General features: G+C 42.5%; 1 protein-coding gene across 2 annotated transcripts in view; it reads right to left on the minus strand.

Annotated features, from left to right (window-relative positions):
- Positions 1 to 13,513: 13,513 nt before the first annotated feature.
- NRBF2 (nuclear receptor binding factor 2) overlaps positions 13,514 to 25,985 on the minus strand; it is a 41,902-nt gene continuing 29,430 nt past the window's right edge. For both annotated transcript variants that reach the window (XM_073596254.1, XM_073596253.1), the window contains one exon: positions 13,514 to 15,650. In XM_073596254.1, the coding sequence (XP_073452355.1) occupies positions 14,907 to 15,650 (744 nt within the window). In that variant the 3' untranslated portion in view covers positions 13,514 to 14,906. The remainder of the gene's footprint in view (positions 15,651 to 25,985) is intronic.

Genomic DNA, 25,985 nt, shown 5'->3' on the forward strand with positions numbered 1-25,985 from the left:
AAGCTCCTCCAGTGACCTGCCAGTTTGGGATTGGCTGACCATAGTGGGGAATCCTTCAGATATACCATACAGTGCAGTGGGGAGGCTGGCAGTGGAACTTTGGTGTGTTTCGTCGATATAAGGGTGAAAACAGGTGCATACTTAAAATGGTTTGTAACACCACGTTTTTTTTCGTTTTTTTTTTTCTTGAACTCGCACTGGAGACGTTGCATTCAGGAAGACAGGTATGTTTTATTAAAAAAAATTAATAAATAAATGGTGCTCTATACTGCATTTCCAAGTCCTGCTCACGTGACCGGCCGCTTGCTCCCTCTCCCGATCTGACAGGTACAGCAGAAGGGACCAAGCATTCCCCGCTGACGTCAGTCAGGGGGAGGAGGAGAGAGGTGGCCGGTCACACAAGCATCGAGTGGGGCTCGGAAATACAGTATAGAACTGCATTTTTTTTTTTTTTTTTTTTTAAATAAAACTGATACATTGGAGACATTGCATTTAGGAAGACAGATGAGTGCTAGGGAAAAAACTACACTTATTCCAGCAGGAGGTGTGGGCCCTAACACAGAGCTGACAGGCAGGGAGGGGAGGAGGGAGAGGACACGGGAGAGCTGCGGATGACGTAAGCACATAAACTGACCATGGTGTCAGGGCTCAGCAGCCATGATTAACTGTGGTCAGTTTACAGGGGGGAGGGCAGGATCAGCCAAATATTTCAGGTGATACAAGGGGCCAAATTACACAGCACAAGCTCTGTGCTGCATAACATGCATTAAGGGAACAGGATCAAATCTTTTTTTTTTTTTGGTAACAAATGGTTTAAGACCAATTACTACTCTCCCACTCCCAGAATGATTTTGGTGGCAGTGCAGGTAAAATTTGGAATTACAGATCTGGTTTCTGGATATGCCCATAAACTGTACTTAAAATCAATCATTCTCAGGAGTAAATACACCCTCAGTTGCCCCACAACGTACTGGTTTTAGAAGGGAAAAAAACTCCCAGTACTCAATTTGACAGGCTTTAGAAGGAAAAGATTACCTTAATTTAAACCATACACTGCCTTCCTGTCATAAAAGCATGGTGGACTTTATGGTTTATGGGCTAGAAGGGCTGAATTACAAACTGATCACAGACTGCACATGGTGCTATAATAATAGCCTTCCTTCCATCACCTGTCTGCACTGCATCTAATGAAAATGATCTACTGCCACAAGCTGATGTTGTGGTATTGCATCAAATGTAATGTTATCACAAGTCTTACCCAAATATCCATGGTTAAACAAGTTCACAGAGAAAGGCTTCTTGTTTTGTACCACAATACCATGATCAAAGAGGCTGTGATGATCTGTGATTGACTCATGGAAGCAATGAGGGTAGACAAGTAAAACCTTTGGCGGAGAGGAAAAATAATAAAGTAAAAAAAAATCTTAAGGGTTGAATCATTTTCTTAGTGTCTTTAGGGAGTATAACATTTCAAGATACACAGTTGTCAAATTATTAAAAACAGTTACTCTTAGAAGTGTATGTAAACCCAAGAACAAAGAAAGATATTGCAGCTTACTATTCCTTAGATGTGGTGGCTGCATTAGTTTGATTTTTCAGGCTTTGTCCCCTTGACCTTCATCACCTGGTGACCCTGCTAGTAACTCACTTTCAGTTCCAGGGTGACAACGCTCAAAATACTACAAATAAATATCTATAGAGAAGAAGTATTGTTACCCTAGGACAGGACTACAGTAGTCTTGCCCACTTCTCATCTCCAAAAGGGATGGGTGTGGTTTTCAAGTCCTCAGAGAAAGCTGGGAAAAATGTAACTGATAATTAATGTAACTGTGCTCCCTGGCTTTGCTGACTGTTATCAGTTGACAAGATTCTGGAATGATCACCAGGTTTAACAAAATGCTTTCAATGGTGTAACGTAACAAACAAGGTACCAAATAAGAGAAGTTAATTGTTAGGGTTTACATACACTTTAAAGTGAACCTGTAGTCCACTAAAGCTATATAGGTGATTTTTTTTTGTATCTCAGTATTGCCACCAAAATAGCGAGAGATAAGTAGGAGATACACACGATCGGAAATTCTGCCAGCAAAAGTCCGATGTGAGCTTTTGGTCGGAAATTCCGACCGTGTGTGTGCTCCATCGGACTTTTGTTGGCGGAATTTCCGCCAGCAAAAGATTGAGAGCAGGTTCTCTATTTTTCCGTCGAAAAAAGTTCCTATCAGAAATTTTGTTCGTCTGTATGCAATTCCGATACGAAAAAAAACATGCATGCTCAGAATCAAGTATGAGACCTAAGCGCTCGGTCTGGTAAGACTAGCGTTAGTAATGGAGATAGCACATTCGTCACGCTGTATTTGCATTCCTGCATTTAAAAAAAAAATCTTCTTTATCCTAAATGGCCATGTGTGGCACCTACCGTCACAGCCCATCAAAATACAATGACAAATATTTGGTCTTCCCATAAGACATGGAAACCTTTACACCAGGCGTCAGTCACAATCAGGACCGTGGTCTGCCATATAGCGAGTCCTGGTCCCATCCAGATCGCCATAGTCCAGCCATTTAGGAGCCGATTCTTCCTACCTTCCTGCCTCTACTGCTGTCACTATCGCTACAGAGCAGAAGGAAGAACAGTTCCACACACACAGCGACAGTTGCACGAGTTAACTTTCCCGATTAACCAGCAGGTGATTGGTTTCTAGGATGCTGGGTGATCCTAGCAACCAATCACCAGTTTGTTAATATGAAAAATTAACTCCGGCAGCTCCTGGCTTCCATCTAGTGCTGCTGTGTCTCCCACTGTGTGCCACCATAAGGAAAGTAGGGGCAGAGCTGTGATGGGAAATAGCAGCAGGGGGCTGGGATGATAAGGGGGGCAGAGCTGCAGGGGGCTGGGATGAGATTGGGGCAGAGGACACTGCTGTGAAGGGGAAACTGTGATTAAAGGGAGACTGATAAAAAAGGGGGGCAATGAAGTAAGAATGGAATTGTGAAATAAAGGAGGGAATGTGAAGTTAAGGACCTGAGTCATCCCACAAACATACAATTCAGACCTCTGCAGGAAGAAAACTTTGTTGATCACATCTCTGTGAATTATGATTCAATACCCCTGATTTACACAATAATTCATGTCAGCATTTTGTAGTAACACTACAACATGTGGTAAAGTCCAAAGGGGGGGGGGGGATAGTTATTATTACACTGCATTTATATAGTGCCAAAGTTTGCGCATAACATAAAACATAAAGTAAAAGACAAGGTCAAGTGGCTGCCTACATATATAATGCCTTAGCCCAGCACTGAGGCTGTTCGTGTGTCTGGATCCTAATGGTGCCTCCTGGGTCGCACTCGTGGCTGGCGTGCGTTCCACCGTCCAGCACGATCCACCAAAGGGACTGGAAGTAGCATGACCAAGAAGCACCTCGACGTTTTGTATTGCTACGTCATCAGGAAGTGAGGAGGTGCTCAATCCCATTTTAATCTAGCCCTTTATTACTAGAGTTCTCTTTTAACAAAAGCCATGGGAAAGAAAATATGGGGGGGCGGGGGATCCACAAGGAGCAAAACTGAATAAATCTTTTGTTAAACATCAAATATTATCAAAGTAATGTGTTAAAGAATTTATGTTTTCCATGGGGACTTGGCTTGAAAACGTAATGTATAACTCCAGAGAGCAGAAATAACCTCTGATGTATGAAGGACGTCTATAAATGTAATGCAGTGAGAAACATAAAAGCGGGGTAATTACATGCCATTGATAAACATATACTACTTTGTGTTCTGATAAGAGACCTGATTATGTTTTTCTGTATATGACATAAAAGGCTGTCAGAGGCTTTGATTAAATAAAAAGGAATCTTTTTAAGACATCAAAAGAACCTGACAAGCACAGAAAAGTGATAGGAGTTTTACCATTACAATTCTTGGTGTAATTTTTTTTTTCATGTTCCAGTAGTCTGCTTTGTTACCACCAGAGGGCACTACAACTAAGAATATATTTGATGTACGAAGCACAGAATCATGTGTCAGCTTAAAACTCCTGCTCAGTAAACTATATTACTAAATACATTTTACTATACACTATACTGTGCTAAGTACTTACAGTTTTTTTCTGCAGATGACATCAGTGGTGTTATTTTTCTGTGCTGTAAATGTAGGCCTTGTTGGAGCTGGCACTAATGGAAACCATTCAATAAAGTGGTTAAGAATGCTGCAAAAAAAAAAAACACAATATGAAATCTATACACTTGGTGGCCAATTCATTATGATTACCTATTCAGTCAGGTAGGAACCTTAATTTGCAACAGAAAAACATTTCCAGTGAGGATGAATCTGAGAGACTGCTTAGGTCCTGATGATATACAGAACTGTGGGTTTCATAATAAAACACAGAAGATGCCACTCCTAGGCTGCATGATGCCTCAGAGACCCCCCAAAGGTGCAAAGGATGGACTGAAGCCCATTTGGGCTCTCCAGCAAGACCACAAAAAGAAAGCTGGCTTCACACCAGATAAAACCACAGCACAACACCACCTGGGACAACCCCTACTGATGTTTTACCCAAGATTAAGTATCGGTTCACACTGGTGCGATGCGGGGAACCAGCGCGATTCCTGTGTGGGTTCCGGCATCACATTTGACTCACAGGCGGTTCACACCGACATCAGCAAACTGCTTCTTAATGACACCCCCAAATCGGTCCGCAGAACGCAATGCGAACTGTGGAATGGGATCACATGGGTCAGAACACCATGCGATCAGATTCTAGTGCGGACCAAAAAAAAACCTGCACCTGCACCATTTTGGTCCGAATGCGATGTGATTTCAGCCATACAAACTGTATCGCTAAATTCGCATCACACAGACATTGCACGTGATCTGTGCAGCAATGCCAATCACAAGCGGTGTCTGGCATCACATAGGTGTAAACTCAGCCCTAAAGCAGTATTACATCTAAAACCAAAAAAATGCAATATATTGAAGCCGATCAATTCTCAGATATGGAGGCTGCATTCGTTTTTCTTCTTTATTTTCACCTGGTGACCCACACAGTAAAGCTACTTTTACACTGAGGCAGTTTTAGCGCTAAAAAATAGCACTCCCCAGTGTGTAAGCCTGAGTGCTTTCATACTGGAGCGGTGCGCTTGCAGGACGGGGAAAAAGGTCCTTTAAGCAGTGTATTTGGGGCGGTGTATACACTGCTCCTCCACCACACCCATTGGAATGAAAAGCGCTTCCAAATCCCCGCAACACGGGTGCTTTTAAACCCTTCTTGGGGGCTAAAAGCGCCCCGCTAGTGTCCGAAAAAGCGCAGCTTAAACAGCGGTAAAGCACCACTAAAACTAGCAGCGCTTTACTGCTAACGGTCCCGCCATCCCAGTGTGAAAGCAGCCTAAGTCTGTTCTTTGAAACTTACTTTATCAGACCAAGCTGTGCAGCAAAAGGGTTAGCGGGTTGAGATAAACCATTTAACACTGGCAGGAGTGCTTACAATGGTCAGTTTTATTCAGTTATGTAAAACCTTTTCTACCCAAATAAAGGAGAAAAAAAACTTTGCTGGAACTACTTAAAAGGTGTTGGCTGAAGTTCAACTTTGTTGGTCAAGTCCATAAATCTGCTAGTCTAACCCTACCTTCTCCCCAGATTGACACTGCTGTCCTAGGGTGTCTCCATTGTTCTTCCATCCAGGGTGGGGGACACCACAAGACATGAAGTGTGTTACTGGCCAGGTTACCAGGTAAAAATAAAGGCAAAAAGCCTTAAAAAAAAAAAAAAAAAAAAAGAAAGCAAGCAAATGCAGCCGTCATATTTAAAAATTGGCTGCAATGTATTATATTTTTTTGTTTTTGTGTTAAATGTCGCTTTGATTGCAGAGGGTCTCTACTGATCCTTGGGTAGAACACATTCAAGAAGGGAGGTCCCAGGAGGCAGTTTGGTGTATAGGATTACCATTTATTTCAAGCAGGCAGCCAACATGCTTCAGGGATAACAGAACCCCCCTTCCTCAGGGCTTGAATGTGTAGGAGATTCACTGTGCAGCATATGCTACAGCTACTAAGTTCCTGTGTATGTCTTTAGGTTGTTGGAAAAACTCAATGAAACTGAGAGGGGGAGGGGAGTAATCATTCCTCTGTCTGTCTGCCTCTCTACAGTATTTGCACTTAATAAGTATTAAGTCAGTATTGCAAATAATCCTGACCAATCAACTGCTTGCAAATCAGTTTTGTTTTACCTGTTATAACTTTGTTCCCCCAAAATTGTAGGATGTCAACGGTCAACATTATGGTTGGAAAGAAAACTACAAATCCCAGAATGTCTTTTCTATCTTGTAGCCCTACTCTGGGATACCTTTCATCTCTTTACCCCCTTACATGCCTTCTCCTGGTAAGGAGGGTAAAATGACTATTGGGATAGGTTAGAGGGAGGGAAAATTTGTTTTTATCAGTGGGGCTTTAAAGGAAACCTGTACTAAAAAATAGACCACCATTGCTTACCTTCTCCTGAAAATGATAGTTGTCCAGCTTTAAAGCAATCCTTCCCAAAAAAAATAAGTCACTATGCAAAAGGTGTGTGAAAAGGACATACTAAAATACATAATGTACTATTTTAGGTATGTCTTTCCCTCCCAGAATTTTTCCTCCTGTTTGTTCTTTCCAGCACTCTTCCCCCAGGCAAGCATTTTACTTTCCTTTCACTGCCCCCTTGCTCTTTATGGGGGTCTGAATGCAGGGAGGTGTAGTCCAGGACAGCTTAGTCACTGTGCTGTGAGCACGCTCTCGGCACAGAAAATCTATTTTCCCATAGGCTCATATATGCATATGGCTGGAGGGAAATGGTTAAGGGGGAAAGGATATTTTTTCAACTATTTGCTGGAAATCTATCCATCCCTAATGACAACACGCAAGAAGATCCCACGTGTGTAATTTAGACAGCTATCTGCTCTTGGACGAAAGAGGAAAAAAAAAAAGAAAAAAAGAACTTAAAGATTGCACAAGATCTCACTATGTATACCAAGATTTCCCCATAAAGGCAGTGGTGACATGGCCTGCCCAGGGTACATCTAGGCCAGGGCTGTCTCACCAGTGCCTGTAGAGACCAGAAAATGGATTTAGACTAATTGTAACAGCAAATTGCCTTTTTTTTCCCTTCAATTGCACAGGAGTCCTGTACGTCTTTTGGTCTGTTTCAGGTCCAAATTCAGCCAAAAATGTGGGCTGAAATCGGACTTGAAACGGTCAATGGAGACGCACCGGTCCCCTGCAGTGAGCCGGAGCGTGCTGCGGTGTGAACCCAGCCTAACTGCCAATCTGTAACGGATACAAGTCTGGGGCTCGATGAAGCAGTGGATCAGCAAGGCAGCCAAGAAACTAGCATTTATTTAAAAGGTTAAACACTCATGTATCCTCACCAAAAAAAAAAAGAAGGGGTACAAGCAAGGGTTAAAGAAGCTAAAAAGGAAGTTGAAAAAGAACAGCCAAAAGCAGAGATCTAGCCCTTAACCGTACTGAGGTAAAACTGACAGACAATCTATGCCCCTTTCAAGGGACAGACCCCCAAAGACTCAAAAGCAAAAAGGCCTTCCAGATGCAATAGTAGATGAATCAAGAATTAGACTTCTGAGCCTTAAAGTGGGAGTCTGGCGACCAATTTTTTTTTTTTTTTTTTTTTAGGTCATTGAGACACTTTGCTAATCCCAAAATAATACTCACAGTTTGGGTGTAATATTTCCGCCTCTGTTTTCGTACTGAAGAATAACTTTAAAAATGTGATGCTGGCTGTTTCCATCTTGCTTGTGGGCATGTGAAGCCCACAAGCATTGATTTCCTGGATGCTGTGAATGCTGTTCATTCACAGCTTGTTCACATGCATGATCATTGTTCCCGCACTGAATCTTGGGAAGCCTGACACTAAGCTCCCAGGAGACAGTGCGGCTGCGGGGAAAGGCAATAAACACGCCTACTCCCATGGGAGGAGACACAGGAAGTGCCACAATAAAAGTACAATAAAAAGGTAATTACAGCGATAAAAAAAATTTCGTGCGGCATTTGAACATCTATGCAATAAACTGAAGGGGGTAAGATTATGTTAAAAATTTGAGTGGAACCCCACTTTAAGTATAGTGCAAATAACAGCTGGGGATAGGGCCTTGTTCTTCAGCACCTGGCTCTAACAGCCAAGACGTTAAAGCCAGCGACTGTAAAAGCAGGGTGGTAGATCGAACCCTGAGAGAGGGAAGATCCAAAGGAAGCGCGGGACACCAAGGCGCTGTGGCCAGCTGAACAAGACGCGAGAACGAAGCCCTGTGTGGCCATACAGAGCCATTAGACGGACCAGAACACCCCCCTGCTCTATCTGTAGACACAACTGAGGAAGGAGGTTCAGGGGTGGAAAAGCATAAAAAGCCAAAACTTGTGCTATGGAGCAACTAAAGCATTGATCACATTTTCCCAAGGGTCCTTGGTCCAGGCTATAACCTGGGTACCTTCCAACGGAACCTGGAGGCAAAAAGGCCAACACCCTTACGCCCCAGTGCAGACCAATCTGAGGAAACAAAATCCAGAAGTAGCAGAGAGAAAAATATCACCACTCTGAAAGAGGTCTGTGAGGAACAAACATTTTCTCCATGCTGGAAGCAACAGGTGCAGGCAATGCTGGTAATCGAGAGGTAAACGAGAAATCCTGGAAAGCCGTACTCAAAAGTAATGTTTGATCTTTATTTAAATTGGGCAGAGCGTTTCACACTGTAGTCAGTGTTTAATCATAGCTATGATTAAGCACTGACTACAGTGTGAAACGCGTCAGCTTTCCTGCTTTGTGATACTGTGGCATGTAATTTTTTGATCATATTTAAATAAAGATCGAAGATTAATTTTGAGTGCGGCTGTCCAGGATTTCTCGTTTACCTCTCAATCTGAGGGAACACTTGGAAATGCAAAGGCCATTCCCCTGATCCAAACACTGGTAACTAAAATAGTCAGCTAGCCAGTTGTCCACTCCAGAAAACGTACACTGCCGATAGGGCCAGGACATGAAGCTCTGTCCAATGAAGGATTTGAGACGCTTCCAGGGCTGCCACAGAGCTATTTGTTTGGAGGGAGTGGGAGAGGGACTCTGACCGCCCAGAGCTCCAGGGTGTTGATGTGGAGTCTGGACTCTTCCGGATGGGAAAATCCAGTGACTCTGGTACTCTGTTCCCCCTGACCAGGATCTCTCACTGTAGAGGTCTGGCATGATGTTGTGCATATGCAGCTGCTTCGAAGAAAGACCATGAGGCCTAGAATCCTTGTTCAAAAACGGATGGATGCCATCCATAGGGAATGGAGATGAAGAGTGGGAAAATACAACTACTGAAGTTGAGTCAGGAATGATTTTCACAGATTGAGAACCCAGCTGAGGTCCTCCAGGGTGTTTATCATGATGAACCGGTTGTGCTTCAAGTCCAAAGCTGATCGAGCTTGCAGGAGCAAGTAGTCCCAATCAATATTCCCTGTAAGCATAACAGAGCCAAGACTGGGCCAAAACCTTAGTGAAGATTTGTTAAAGCCATGCCAGGCCTAAGAGAAGAGCTACAAACTGGAAATGTAGTTCCCCCATGGCGAAACAAACCTCTGTTGGTAGCAACAAATGGGGATGTCCTTAATGTCGATCAAGGCTAGAACGGTCCCCCTGGCGTAAGGAAGCTACAATCGACTCCATGCGAAATTTGCACACCTTCAGGGAGGCGTTCAAGGACTTTATGTCCAGAATTGGATGAACCCTGTCTTCCAGAACAATGAAAAGGATTGGAATAGAACCCCTTGAACCCCCCAGAACGCAAGATGGCTAGAAGCTGTGGAGAAGAAAGAAACAATCCAGCAACAAGGACTAGAATTCTACCTTGTAGCTGGAAGAAATTACCTCTAGAACCTATCTATCCAAATGGGAGCAAGCCAGCGATCTGTAAAACAGCAGATGACCCCCCCCCCCACCTGAAGTGTTGAGATGAAGCACACTAGGTGTCTCAGCAGGCCTAGGGTTCCTGGGCTGCCAAGAACGCTTGCCTGAGGAAGAGATGGAAGGCTTGGTGGACTTGTCCTTGGAGGAGGAGCCTTGGAAAAAATTGCTTGTGAGCAAAAGGAGGGTTCCGGCTTGCGACAGGAATCCTCAGGCTTTCGCGTAAGGGGGAAGGAAGAGCTCTTGCCCCCCAGTGATATCCTGATGATGTTGTCCAAAAGGACACCCCCAATAAGTAGCCACCCACTATATGTAACCTGATGCACTTGGGTCCCACCACAGCAGACATACTCACTGTACTAAGGCCAACCTGGGGCTTGTATTACGCCATCCAGGGGGTAGGGTGAACACCTCTGACCCTATCATGGTCTGGGTGACATTGGCCTAATAAACAGCACTATGATGGAAGAACCAGATCCAACCATCGTACGTGTCTGCTGAGGGGTTGAGCCCCTACAGGCCATTCTGATGTCGCAGGCAATCCCCCTATAGTGAGGATGCCATGTGCTCAATGGCAGTGCTGGGGGGACTACTCATATCTATGACACCCAGCACCACAGTTGATCGACCATAAAAAAAAAAAATCAAATCAACTGAAACACACAAAAAAAAAAACCATGTTCAACACCCATGGTAAATCTTTTTTGGACCCCTTTCCATTGGTGGTCAGGAAGAATGTCTTACAATGGAGGTCATTGGGAAAGTGCCACCCTTAAGTTGGCCATAGACAGAGCAAATTTCGGTTATTTCTAACAAACTGTCTGAAAATTGCTAAGTGGGTGATCCCGTCTACCACCTCCTGCCTGACATATCTCAAATGAGAAATTGCAGGAGCCAAAATTATCAAGTGAACAGTCTTTGCATACAATCAAATGCAGCCGCTGTTCAGGTATTTGGATATCTGGCAGGGCCACAAGGAGATATTTGTCCATCTGTGCAGTATCCTGCCTTAAAAAAATAAATAAAAAGTCTGTGTACGATTAGCGTTGGAGACAGCTACAAGGGTTATATGTTTGAGTTGTTACTTATCTGAGAGAAAAATAGGATCTGCTGATCTTAGGCCACTAACTGTCCAATGATGTTAGGGCAGTAACTATACAGGTATATCATTGTCAGATGGGATGTCACTCCATCAGCCTAGGTTCATACTGACAGCGGATTGAAATCCTGCATTCATACCCCCATGTCAGTCCGACTTCAGGAGCGATTTCAGAGACATCTGTGCGGGTTCTGTACAGAAACTACTTTTGGGAATCGGTGCAGCGCCGCAAAGTCGGACAGTGCCACAGATTCAGACAGTTCCATTGCTGGCGATAGCTGCTGATTTGGCATGCGATTTGAGTGCCACACTTTGTTGGGCACGTTCATACATATTGTGTGGTCTTGTCCTCTGCTACAGGTCTTCTGGAATCCTCAAGATTTGATAGTCTTTCAGCATTTATGGAACGTCCTCCCTCCCAACTACTTCCCTTCTCTTCCTCCCCTCCTCTTGCCTTCTTCCCTCCTCCCCCATTGCTCCCTTCCCCTTTTCACAATCTATGTTTTTCTGTCCCTGGCGAGCTTGGTTCCCCCACTCACAGCACTACGCCCTGTATTTAGCTCTCCTCTTGAGCATACCACTGCAGAACATTAGATATTGTTACGATTTAATGTAATAGTTTGTTGTGTGTACCAAGTTCTAGTTCCTATCACAACACTAGACTAGAGCGACCTGTCACTCCATTTGATCTGCATTTGTGTACAACTGTAATGTTAATGTCAACCTGCATGGATTGTGTCCTGGATCTCATTGTCCTATTTGTTCATCCTCCATGTGCCAGCACAGTTGTGTTGTTGTTCATGGTTTTGTATGGATATGCAAAATACGGAATACACTTTACTGTTAAAAAAAAGAGCAAATCCAGGTAGCAAATGAAAAGTCGGTGAGCTAATACATTCCAGTACACTATAACTGTGCTAAACTTGGAAGCTCACTCATTTTGCCTTACTCTGGGTGCTCTGTAGTTTCTGCATTCATTGAGCACTGGATCATTAGGAGTGCACTTCTGAAGCCTGTGCTGTGTAACCTCCTCTTATACCACTATTATATGGGATTTATATGGCGCCAACAATTTACAGAGCACTTTACAAAGGAAAGGAAGTCAGTACAGTTACAATATAATTTGAGACAAGAAATCAAGGCAAGAGGGCACGGACAGACCTGCTCTCTTCCTCTACTTGCATCACCAATTAATTTTAAGGCTCCAGAAGGGACTACATTTGATTAGTGACTGTAACATCTAGTACTATCACATTTTTGGACATCTGGCTTTTTACATGGAGAAGCAACAAGGAGGTTGTTTCAGGATCACCAGATAACAGACAAAGAAGGGGGGAAGGGGGTAATCAGATGCATTACAGCAATGTATAAATAAAATAATAAGTCCAAGCACCAAAGTACTTTCAGAGATTTCAAATCTTAATTTTTTAACTTTGGCTACAGTAAACCTTTCATAGCCTTCTAATAGCTCAGAGGGCCAACGTTAGCAGGACAAGGTACTAGTTATGATTGCAACAAAGCCATTTTGTCGTGCCATAATAAAAATTTGTGTAGGAGAAAATATGAAGAAAAACATCGACCTTCCCATACCAGTAAATCAGATCTTATTTGAGTATGAGATGAAGGCCCCTCGCACATGGGCGTTCCATTTGTCCGTTTTTCATCTGTTTATTGACAGATGAAAAATGGATTTAATTTCTATGGACAAACCAAATGTAAACAGATGATCTGTTTACAGCCGCGTCTGTTCAGATCCGTTTTTTAAAACGGAACAGCCAATGTTCAGATCCATTGAAACAGAACGGATGTAAACTGATGGCATCCGTTTATGTTCATTTTTAGGCAAGAAACATTTTTTTGTTTATACAAATTGTCATCTGATTGTTTATTGCAACAACTAAACAAATGAATGTACACTGATGTAAGCTTACCTAAAACTGATCTAAATCGATGTTAACTAAACTGAAGTGAAAGTTGATGTAAACTGAATATGGATGTGCAAACTGATGTAATCTAAATCTGTTTTCATCAGTTCTCTCCTAGCTAAAAACGCGACTGAACGGATGATGCCCATGCAAATGGAGCTCAAATGCAGCAATATGGATATATCCCGGCCAGGCAGCTGCTTTAGAAATAAACATAAATAAAAAAAAAACTCAAACATTTATGAATCCCAGCAATGTGCTTTACAAATGTGCATTGCATTTTGCTGGCTTACGGAACACAAAAAAAAATAGACAACTTGTGGGGAGGCCTGTAAAAGTAACATGATTGGCTCTGCTATATTATGTTCTCTCTGCTCAACTCTGAGGCCCAGCTTCAAGCTTCTCGCTTCCCTCCCTTTGGAATCCTCGCATTAGATCAAAAAGGTTTTTGTTTGAAGATTTTTTTTTTTTTTTTTTTTTTCTTTAGATATTTTCAGAAACTTTGTGGAAAAGAACATTTTCTTTTCAGCAAGCATTAGAAAGGCATTTGGAGACATTTCAGATATAAACACACTTTATTATTGTCAATCAAATACTGTCATCCAGCGTTTCTTGCACTCATGCACTGCTATAACAAGATACTGATCATTCAGTAAGTATTTTTTTTAAAACAATGCTTAACACATATTTTATTGATATACAGCAAAGTTATTTACGATGCACCCTGATTTTTTTTTTCCCATTTTTGTAAACTGATTATTTAGAAACAACATGTAATTTGGTTTCAGAAAGTAAAGAAAAATGTACATGTCTTCTTGTTGGTTTGAGGTTAAGATCCAGGAGTGCAATGTGGCACAAGTTGATACATGAGTTGTGGTGTGTGTATATGGTACACACACTGTTTCTGTGGTAAAGGCCAAGTCCACCCTAAATGGCTAGATTTGTTATAGGTGGATGCCGATGGGTTAGCTCACCTCAAGGCTTTGTGCATCTCTCAGGGACCATGGAAATCTCTGTACTTCCCTGTTCTGTCATCTCTGCAGCCTGGGTCTTGCCGTTCCTCCTCCTTAAGACCAGGAGCAATGGCATGGATACTGCATTGATCATAATGCAAAGAACACAAACAGGAGAAGATCCTCATGAAACAGCTGTGACAGGGGAGCAGACCTAAGGTCTCAGATACAGAGATTTCACCAATGCAGTCCCCCACAGACCTAGAGAGTTTAATATAGAGATCTCCTCAACACCGTCCAGAAATAGAAGGTGGTACAATTGGACAGCATTGGATACTGGTTTTGGGTAGACTGATAATCTTTGACAGGTCCTTCCAAAACAGTTTACAAATAAGGGCCAAGACTGGTGAACTGAATCAGCCATCAACTTAGCTCCCTCTGGGATATAAGAAACTCCAACAGATCTTTAGAATGGCAGACAGACCTGGGGGCAGATATCTCTGCTTAAATCCCTCAGAAATATTGCACAACAGGCTTTTAACCATATTGGTCATCCACCTAAAACTGAAATATCCAACTGTGAATAGATTGACTAAAAAAAAACCCCACACATTCCGAATGCATGAGAGAAACAGGTTAAAATACAGAGAATTACTACCTTTGCAACATAGCTTCAGCATTGTAATTGTAATTATCATGGAATTATTTATACCAATTAAAAACTTTAGGCAAGGTTTTCGAAAAAAGTTATTCTAGGCAGTCATTTGGTTTTGAAGAGAAAAAAATAGTAGCATATCAAGATCTCTCCTGTCACTCTTGTAACATTTTAGGTCTAATCAACATAGGAACTCAAGTTGAATATTTCACAGTGACTTGTCTACCAATGCTCAACCTCCTACAGTAAACTCTTGCAAAGGCCCGATGGCCTTTGCGATATTGCTGCCAAGGTGGTTTTCCCTTTACTGCGATTGTCCAAATAATCGGTCGCTTGATCTTCTAGCTGTCCAAATAGTCTTTAAGTCCTGTAATTTGTGATTGTATATCTTCTGGTAGCTCGAGGGGAGGAAGTTCTGGTAACGGAATGTCTAAATGAGGAAGGTTGGGTATAGGAATGTCCGTAACCTTGCTTGTATTTGCTACAAACTTCTGCCAGGTAGAGGCTGGGCTGGAAGAAGTTGCTGTTGGCTGCTGCAGACTCCAGAGTTCAGACTTCTCCACGAAATCTGTGTCCTTGTCCAGGTATTTCTCAGGGTTTCTCTGGAGCCGCACCAACTCAGCCCGTAGTTTCCGATTCTCTCGTTTTAATTTCTCATTTTCAGCCAGAAGGGTGTCCACCAGCAAGTTCAGATCTTTGATCTTGGTTGCTTGCTCTTCCAGTTTTGTTTTGTCATCTTTTGGAACACGGTTGGCCTTGTAAGGCTCCAGTGGCTCCTTCCTCTTCTGCAGCAGATACAGTAAAGAGTCTGGTTCTCGGTCAAGGACACTGTGGATTTCCTGCAAACACTTCCCTGGGTTAGAACTGGATTTCTGCCCTGCAGAAACAAGTGCATTTTGGCAATCAACATCATCAGTAGATGATTTGTATGATGTTTGCAGATGGACAGTGAGCTCCTTCTCTGCAGCTATTGCTTTTTGTTGAGTTCTTAGTTTCTCTTCTCTCTTGGCTCTTTTCAATCTTTCCTGAATTAGGAGCTGTTGCTTCAAGTGGCTCTCCCTCTGCAGTTCTAGAGACAGCTGAGCCTAGATAGAAGATGAGTAATAAGGGTTACTTAATATAATAAAGGATTACCAGTGCCTGTCTTGAGAGGTGAAAAGATTAGAGCTTCAAGCTGTTGGGTTCACTTCAGATATCAATTCATTTGTAACGATAAAAGGATCACTCAGGCCCTATTTGAAAAAATCCCTACAGGCGGATTTCCACAGGGTCCCCCACTGGGGCTCCAGCAGGCAGTAGAGGGCTGCAATATTTCAGAAATGATTTGGCTTATTTGAAACCTCCACCAACTTTGGAGTCCAACTCTCTACTATCCAAACTCCATAATTAAGTGTGAGGTGACTTAGGAAGTTGCCTTGAACGCCAGTTATCACACTCCTGCAAACAGAGGAGGCACCCAAGATTACAGAAATAATGTCAGCAATTAGGCGTTTCAGCTGCCATCATTTACTGGCACCGGGTCTGGCATAACATTGTCTCATATTATATATTTATTGGCAGCCTTTTCACAGAACCAAAGGGTGGAATTTACATAATGTAGGCCAGGGGTACCTGGCCTACATCATGTAAATTCCACCCTTTGGTTCTGTGAAAAGGCTGCCAATAAATATATCCCTTCATGCCTCTGCCTCTAGGAGTCATGCCTGTGATTGTCAGGGTCTTGCAATGTCTCATGGGACAATGTCTCCTGGCCCTAAATCTCATAAATGCCTTACAGTGCAATGAAAAAGTATTCATACACCTTGAAAATGTCCACATTGTGTCACGTTACAACCAAAAACACAAATGTATTTTAAGTGATAGACCAACACAAAGTGGCACCCAATTGTGAAGTGGAAGGAAAATGATAAATGGTTTTCAAAATAGTTTACAAATAAATATCTGAAAAGTGTGGTGTGCATTTTGTTCATTCTTCAATGATACCATTTTCATTACTAAAATCTTTTATATAGTCCCTCATCATCCCCTCCAAGAGCTTCCATACTATTGTTGTTAGGCTAACTGGTCTGTAATTCCCAGGGATGTATTTTGGGCCCTTTCTAAATATTGGTGCTAGATTGGCTTTTCTCAAATCCGCTGGTATCATTCCAGTCAGTAGACTGTCAGTAAAAATGAGGAACAATGGTCTGCCAATTACTTGACTGAGTTCCCCAAGTACCATCGGGTGCAAGCCATCCGGTCCTGGTGATTTATTAATGATAAGTTTCCCAAGTCTAATTCTGTCCTGTTAGCCATGAGGGTGCTTCCTGTGATGTGTCACGAGGATAAACACTGCAGTTTTGGTTACTGAAGCCCCCCGACTCCCTCGTAAAGATTGAGGAGAAGAATGAATTCAATACCTTCACCATCTCCCCATCCCTTGTAACCAGATGTCCTTTCTCATTCTTTATGAGGCCAATATGGTCTGCCCTACTATTTTTTAATGTTTATATACTTAAAGAATTTCTTGGGATTTTTTTTTTATCTCCTCTGCTATGTGTCTTTCGTGTTCTAGCTTAGCTGCTCAAATTGCACCCTTACATTTCTTGTTGCATTCTTTATAAAGTTTGAATGCTGATGACCCCTCAACCTTGTATTTTTTGAAGGCCTTCTCTTTTGCTTTTATATGCATTTTTACATTGGTGTTAAGCCATCCAGGACTTTTGTTGGCTCTTTTAAATGCATTACCCCACTGGCTAATGCCCTTATTTAATATGCTCTTAAAGCGAACCCATCTCTCCTCCGTGTTCTTTGTTCCTAAGATTTTATCCCAATTTATGTCTTCTAGCAAGGTTCTTAGTTTAGGGAAGTTGGCTCTTTTGAAATTCAGTGTCTTTGTATTACCCTTATGTTTCCTATTTATGCGATTTATACTGAAGCCAATTGACCTGTGATCGCGGTTTCCTAAATTGACCCATATTTCCACATCCGTGATCAGGTCTGTATTGTTGGTAATCAGTAGATCTAGTAACGCTTTATTTCTAGTTGGTGCGTCTACCATCTGACCCATGAAATTGTCCTGTAAGACATTTAGGAACTGGCGAGCCTTAGACAAATGCGTGGTTCCCTCCACCCAGTCTATGTCTGGATAATTAAAATCCCCCATTATAACACTTTCCATCCTCGCTGCTAATCCAAATTGTGATAGGAGGTTCGCCTCCCCCTCTTCCCTCAGGTTAGGGGGCCTATAGCATACGCCCAGTATTATTTTCCCCTTAGTTTCATCCCTTTGGAGCTCTACCTATAAGGATTTCAGCTCCTCCCTAGCTCCCTTAGTGATATCATCTCTCACATTCACTTGTACATTATTCTTGATATACAGCAATACCCCTCCCCCTTTTTACCCTTTCTATCCCTGCGATGAAGGGCATACCCTTTAATGGTTGCCAGCCAATCATGAGAGCTATTGTGCCAAGTCTCTGAAATTTCCACAAAATCCAAATCCTCGTACAACAGTATCTCTAGTTCACCCATCTTGTCTGCCAGGCTCCTGGTATTGGTGAACATGCCACATAGTTTGGACCAGTCGCATACTATGCTCTTAGTGGGTGTTCGAGATTGCAACTAGGACTTGTTACTATATTTATCTTGTGTTTATGTGCTTTAGTCAAACTACCACTAATGCCCCCAGTACTACCCTCTGGACTATGTTCCACGCTGACTATCTCTACCTCTGGACCCTCCCCCGTCACCTAGTTTAACAACCCCTCTAACTATTTGGCCATCTTTACTCCCAGCAGATCTGCACCCTCCTCATTTAGGTGCAGTCCGTCGCTTCTATAGTACTGGTGACCAACTGAGAAGTCGGCCCAGTCCTCCAGGAACCCAAACGCCTCCTTACTACACCAGCTCCGCAGCCACTTGTTTATTTCCCCAGTCTCCCTCTGCCTTTCTGGTGTGGCTGGATGTACTGGTAGTATTCCTGAGAATACTACCTTGGAGGTCCTTTTCCTCAATTTCGTTCCTAAGTCCCTAAAAGCGTTCTTTTAGGACAATCTATCTGCCTCTGTCATTGGTGCCAATGTGCACCATGACAGCCGGGTCTTCCCTAGCCCAACCCAGTAATCCGTCCACCAGATCCGTGATGTGTCGAACCCAAGCGCCTGGTAGACAGCATACAGTTCAGCACTTCAGATCTTTGTCACAGATTGCCCTCTCTGTCCTTCTAAGAATTGAGTCCACTACCACCAGAAACTGTCTATCCTTTCCCTTCGCTTCCCCTCACTCTCAGTGGAAGAGTTCTTCCCCTGGAAGCTAGTCCCTTAGCTCCAGCAGTACCGGTCTGTGACTGGTTTCACCAATGTCACTCAATCAAGCCTACTTCTTGGGATGCTCCTGCCCAGGATTGGCCTTTCTGGCACTTCCCCCCTCCATCCTTCCTAACTGTCACCCATCTACTCTTTTCTGGTGCCTGCACCTCTGTCTCCACCTGCCTCTGTGCTGGCCCCTGCCGTGTACGTTCCCAGCTCCCTTTAGTATGGAGGGTCTTCTCAGTGCTGACAGTTGCTTCCCTAGATTCAGAACCTGGGCTTCCGGGGAAACAAGCAATGTGCTTACATTTTGCACAGCAGTATTTGCCCTTGATGGGATAATCAAGGAACGCATACATGCCGCAAGATGTACACTGTGTCGCATCTCCACACCTGCCGGGCATCGTACCTACCAATTTAATGAGGATTGGGATTATACCCTGTCCAAATTACCTAACAACTAGCGTCCTGACACTACTACTCAACAAGACAATACATAGGTACTTGCAGACCACGTGCACTCGCAATACAAAGGTACTAACGATCCACACACTTCTCAGACAACACTCAGGTACTTTGAACCCTGTTATATCCTCCTGTTTTAAGCTCTGGTTTTTAACTCACCACCTAGTCCAGTGTCACTTGGTCTTAATTCCAGCAGGCTCAAAATGAGTTCTACAGAATGTTATATAGCCTTCAAGTACCTGTGAACAATTAACCACTCCCCTTAATTAATAGGCTGAAGGCAGGAAAGAAAAAGGAAAAAAAAAAGGCTGTTTAAAAAGTGACAGAGGGTGTTAAAGCTGCAAGGAAACCCCCCCAAAAAACCTAAAAATGCAACACAGCAATCACCAGCAGTCAAAAGCAAAACTTGGTTCTCTAACAAACCTCTGAGGGCTTCACAGAACAGCTGTTATACTGAGATTAAATTACACACAGTTGGACTCTACCAATTAGGTGACTTCTGAAGGCAATTGGTTCCACTAGATTTTAGTTAGGGATAGCAGAGTAAAAGGGGACTGAATACAAATGCACGACACACTTTTAAGATATTTGTAAAAAAAAAAAAAAATGAAAACCATTTATCATTTTCCTTCCACTTCACAATTATGTGCCAATTTGTGTTGGTCTATCACATAAAATCCCAATAAAATACATTTATATTTCTGGTTGTAACATGACAAAATGTGGAAAATGTTTAGGGTTATGAATACTTTTTCAAGGAACTGTATAGCCCAGGTGGTACTATTCAGGGGGTACTCTGGCTTTTTACATCATAATAGTTTACACTGATAGCAAATGATATGCAAATAGATATCAGTATGCATTATTTAACCGGTTCCCGACCCTGTCACGCAGATATACTGTGGCTCTCCTGGGCAAAATCCCGTATGGGTACGGCCTACCCTTTTTCGGCCACCAGGGGGCGCGCACGCCCACTGCATGGCTGGAGTCCAGATGCGCGTGGCCGGTGGGCATGATCGCCGCCGGCCATGCGCACAAGTGCCATCCAATCCCTGTGCTGTCAGAGGAGAGTAGCCATATCGTTTGTTCCTACCAAGTAGGAAAAACTATATATGTCTCCTCTCTAGGGGTGCAACAGATTGTCACCGATCCGTGATCCGAATGGTTCAGCCTGTACGGATCAGCACACATGCGCTCCGCGGAGCGTGCCGCCGCCTTGGCCTTAGGAAAGGCCGCGGCTTCAGCCTAGCTCCGGAGCGGCGGCCATCTTGGTACACCCGGCGGCCATTTACCACGTGATCGCTCCGTCAAATGACAGAGCGATCACTTGTAAACAAACCGGCGTCATATCATGACGCAGGTTCCTCTCTCCCCTCTGTACTGATCTGTACAGTGGAGGGGAGAGATCAGATGGCAGCAGTGCCAATACCCTGTCAATACATTATTACAGTGGGGGAGATTGCGGATATTACAGTGGGGGAGATTTTTTTTTGTTGATCCGAACCGAGACTCCTGATCCGAGGAACGATCCGAACCGTGAGTTTTTTGATCCGTTGCACCCCTACTCCTCTCCTAGTCAAACCTATCCCCACACAGTTAGCACACAGTGAGGGAACACACAATTAACCTCTTGATTTCCCCCTAGTGTTAATCCCTTCCCTGCCAGTGACATTCACACAGTAATCAGTGCATTTTTATAGCACTGATCGCTGTATAAATACCAATTTATACAGTACCGCTTAAAAAAAAAAAAAAAAAATAATAATAAATCGCAGAACACCGCCATTACTAGTAAAAAAATAAATAAAATAAAATGCCATAAATCTTTCCCATAGTTTGCAGACGCTATAACTTTTGAGCAAATCAATATACGCTTATTGCGTTTTTTTTTTTTACCAAAAATATGTAGAAGAATATATATTGGCCTAAACTGATGAAGATTTTTTTTTTTTTTTTTTTTTTTTTAATTTTTGGGGATATTATAGCAAAAATTTAAAAAATTTTTTTTTTTTTCAAAATTGATGCTCTTATTTATAGCACAAAAAAGAAATACCGCAGAGGTGATCAAATACCACCAAAAGAAAGCTCTATTTGTGGGAAAAAAAAGGGACGCAAATTTTGTTTAGGTAAAGTGAACGACCGTGCAATTGTCAGTTAAAGCGACGCAGCGCCAAATTGTAAAATGTGTTCTGGTTAGGAAGGGGGTAAAATCTTTTGGGGCTGAAGCAGTTAAAAATGTAATGGACTGTAAAAAATGTACACACAATAAGGTAGCAGAAAGAAGTGTACCTACCGAGGTGAAAGGGTACTTACCCACATCAGGGGGTACCTGATATACACATGCTTTTGAAAAAGGGTACATACATTAAATACATTTGAGAAATACAGGTCTAAAATACAGTCCTCATTGCTGAGGTTTAGTGGTTCTTAAACCACTTCAGTACCAGCCTGTAATACCCCTTCATTATCAGGCCAGGCTTCTTTTGGTGTTATTTAACCACTTCAATACAGGGCACTTGTGACAACTGCGTGGTCATGCGACGCTGTACCCAAAATTTGTATCCTTTTTGGATCACCACTGGGGTTTTTATTTTTTTGTGCTACAAATAAAAAAAAAAAAAAAAAAAGTTTTTCTTCGTTACGGTTATAAAACTTTGTAAATAAGTATGTTTTCTCCTTCACTGATGGGCACTGATGAGGCAGGACTGATTGGCACTTATATGTGGCACTGATGGGCAGCACTGGCAGGCATCACTGATTGGCACAGTGTCATTCCTATTGGGCACTGATTGGCATACCAGGTGGGCATCCTGGGGGGGAGGGGGCTGCACTAACCAGTGCAGGCCCCCCCCCCCCATATCAGGATAGCAGCCAATCGGCTCTTCTCTACTCGCGCCTGTCAGCGTGAGTGGAGGAAAAGCCGGTATAGGTCTCTTCCTATTTTTCACTGTGATCAGCTGTGACTGGACATAGGCTCTTTACCACATGATCAGCTATGTCAGAGGCTCTTTACCGGCATCGGAGATGCAGTGTGTCAGACTGACACACCACCAATCGCCACGTGCCCCCACGGACGCACACTAGCGGCTTATCCTTCTGGACATCATATGACAGTCAGGATAATGCAACCGCTTTGTACATGTCATATTGCTAAGCAATGGAGAATAGAAGCGGGACTTTGTGTGAGGCATGTCGGTGAGTGTATCCACATCACAAAACTAGTATAGTGGGATGACTAAAGATAATCCTGTATCTAGTGATAATACCGACAAAATATATTGCAGAAAGATAATGCATGGTTTATTACAAGAAAATCATAAAATCAGATACATGATAAAAGAGATACATTTGTCTGCAATGGGGCATGTGGACATAAGTAGGTTTACAGACATAGTTCAATTGATGGTTATACATGTACAAAACGTAGTAAAATGATATATCACATAATACAGTGAATAAAAGTATGCATCAATAGATGTTAACTCAACGCGTTTCTTGGCTTACAACCAATCGTCAGGAGTCCGATGCAGTGTAGCTGCGTTGAAAAAATAACTATGTATCAGTAAAAGTATGAGGAAAATTGGCGTTTACACATACAAGTTTATATTGATATACTCACAAGGGATGCATGGGTGAGTGATAGCCCATACATTGTGATGCAGTGTTGGTCCGGGCACACTGAGTCTTACCCGGGGTTGAGGCAGAGAGCGCGCTCCAAAAGGACGTAAACGGACGTAAACGCCAATTTTCCTCATACTTTTACTGATACATAGTTATTTTTTCAACGCAGCTACACTGCATCGGACTCCTGACGATTGGTTGTAAGCCAAGAAACGCGTTGAGTTAACATCTATTGATGCATACTTTTATTCACTGTATTATGTGATATATCATTTTACTACGTTTTTTACATGTATAACCATCATTTGAACTATGTCTGTAAACCTACTTATGTCCACATGCCCCATTGCAGACAAATGTATCTCTTTTATCATGTATCTGATTTTATGATTTTCTTGTAATAAACCATGCATTATCTTTCTGCAATATATTTTGTCGGTATTATCACTAGATACAGGATTATCTTTAGTCATCCCACTATACTAGTTTTGTGATGTGGATACACTCACCGACATGCCTCACACAAAGTCCCGCTTCCATTCTCCATTGCTTTGTAATTCATGGGATGGAGGCATGTCGGTGCTTGCACACAACACAAGTGGACAGGTCACAACCCCATTTTTGAGATGTCATATTGCTATATGGCGGGCGGGAAGTGGTCAAAATGGTGTTAATCCAAAATAAACATTATATTGCAGCTTACCAATTCTTGGCTATGATAGCTGCATTTGTTTTCTTTTCACCTGATCTGGCCACTAAGTCTGTTTTTCAACTGAACAAACGCTCCTGCAGATATAGCAGGTAAAGAGCTGAGACAAACCATTTACCACTGACAGGGGTGTTTACAATGATCAGCCTTTATGTAAAGACATGTATGCCAAAAGGAAAAAAAAAAAAGTTACTGTAAATCGAAATCTGCTAGTGCATCCAAAGCTGGGTACACAGATTGAAAATCAGCTGGTTCAACAGTGAACGGCCGACTTTCAGTCTGTCTGTGGCCCTCCCTGTCGAACAGAAGTTGTTTGGGACTTCGGGGGGGGGGGGGGATGTCGGGGGAAGGAAATAAATACACATTATTTTAAAGTTGATACAGGGAATATCCCATTGTCTCTTGGGGGGGGGGGGGGGGGGGTAATCAGGAAGAAATTTTTTTCCCCCTGCTGTAGCAAATTGGTTCATGCTTTGCTGAGGTTTTGAGATTAATACCGCTTTACAAACCACTCATTTTTGGTTTTATTCTGTTTCTTTTTAATTACATAAAAGAAAAACAAAACAAACATTCTCTTACTTTCGGTTATAAAAACATACCAACTAAATTTGGCAGGGCAGTATGTACACCCGTAGTATGAACTTTTTTTTGGAAAGCAGACGCCCCCCGAAAATGATTGATTTTTGACACAATTTCTGGAAAGCAAGATACATGCTAGTATGGAGGAGGTTAAAACATGGAGTTTGAAAATGGTGTGCTAGATACAATAAATGTACAGGGCATGCGCATAGGGAGGAGGAAGTGAAGGGGGGTAAATAACCGGTCGTATGCAGTGGGAGGATTGAAGTGAAGGGGTTCATTTACAGATGTGCAGGATAAGGGACATGTGGCGGATAATATACATGTCTGCACAAACAGGATAGGGCTGTGATATGCAAATAAGAAAAGGGGCGGGGGGGGGGGGGGTTGTAAAGGGTAAAAAAATTAAGTCTTACAACCTCAGGGTCCCCTAAAAACACTGATCTAGAACTAATGAAGGAAAGATGCAGTCATCTATTAATTCTTCCTTCCTCTGTTGCAAAACGTAGGAGCAGGCTCTGAACTGTAAACAATACACTGTTTACAGCTACAGAGCCGCTCAGATCAGCTCTGTACTCTGGGGTTGATCTACTAAAATTAGAACACTCAGAATCTGGCACAACTGTGCGTGGTAGCCAAATCAGCTTTTACTTCAGCTTGTTCAATTAAGCCTTGACAATAAAACGTGGAAGGAGTGTGTGTGACGTCACTGCGTGCCAGCGGGGGGTAAGATAACACGGGCGGTGTGTTTTAATGTGGAGCCTGTTATTCACTGCCTAAATGTAAATGAATATAACAGTTTTTAATAAACCTTTCCCTGCTGTGTTACGCTTTGCGTTTCTCCCTGCTAGCTTTCTAAGAGCTGATCCTATGCGATTCAAACCTACATGGACTAACTTTCCAAGATGGAGTTCCGATATGGGTGTGACCTATTGTTGGATAGGTTACCATGCCTTTCTGATCCCTGTAATTCAGGATCTACACCGTTTGGTAAAGGGCCATCTTCTCTGAAGGAGCACCTTTGAGCACTTCAGCACTTATAGGGGACATTCAAGGTCCATATTACTGTACCTTTGCACATTGCCCTTGTTTGCGCTTTATAATTTGTAAAGAAGACTTTCAAGGTCCATATTGTCTTTTTTTTTGCACATTGATTATAATGTAAGATGCAAACTAAAGGGACAGCGCACTATTGTTTTGAGGATTTGCTTGTTTGCCCAGTGTCAGGAATATATAGGTTGCAGCTGTTCCATCAGGTTTAATTCATTTAAACCCTGAATTTGGGTGCACTGAGCACAAGAATTTCCTTTATATTATTATTAAAACCTGGAAGCTGAATAGTTTCTATGCAGAGCTGCACCAGATTTTGCTCAGGTTTCAGTACATCTCTCCCACTGTCTGTGAACCGTGCTGTCCAATAATGGCTTGGTTCACAGCCATTAATGGCGATTTCTGCAGTGCCAAAAGCTGTGCACTTCTCCAAAGTATGTGTATGTATGTACACACACATATACATATATATATACATATATATATATATATATATATATATATATATATATATATATATATATATATACACACACACACACACACACACACACACACATATAATATATATACACATACATACACACACACACACACACACACACACATTTTTTTCTGTGATCCTCATCAATCACCTCTGCAAAATTGGGCATAGGCACCCAAATTGTGCAGGCCTTGGGTACAGGGTTTGCATATCCAATTCTCTG

Source organism: Aquarana catesbeiana, linkage group LG08 (assembly GCF_042186555.1).
Source record: "Aquarana catesbeiana isolate 2022-GZ linkage group LG08, ASM4218655v1, whole genome shotgun sequence".
In the NCBI taxonomy this organism is placed as follows: Eukaryota; Metazoa; Chordata; class Amphibia; order Anura; family Ranidae; genus Aquarana; species Aquarana catesbeiana.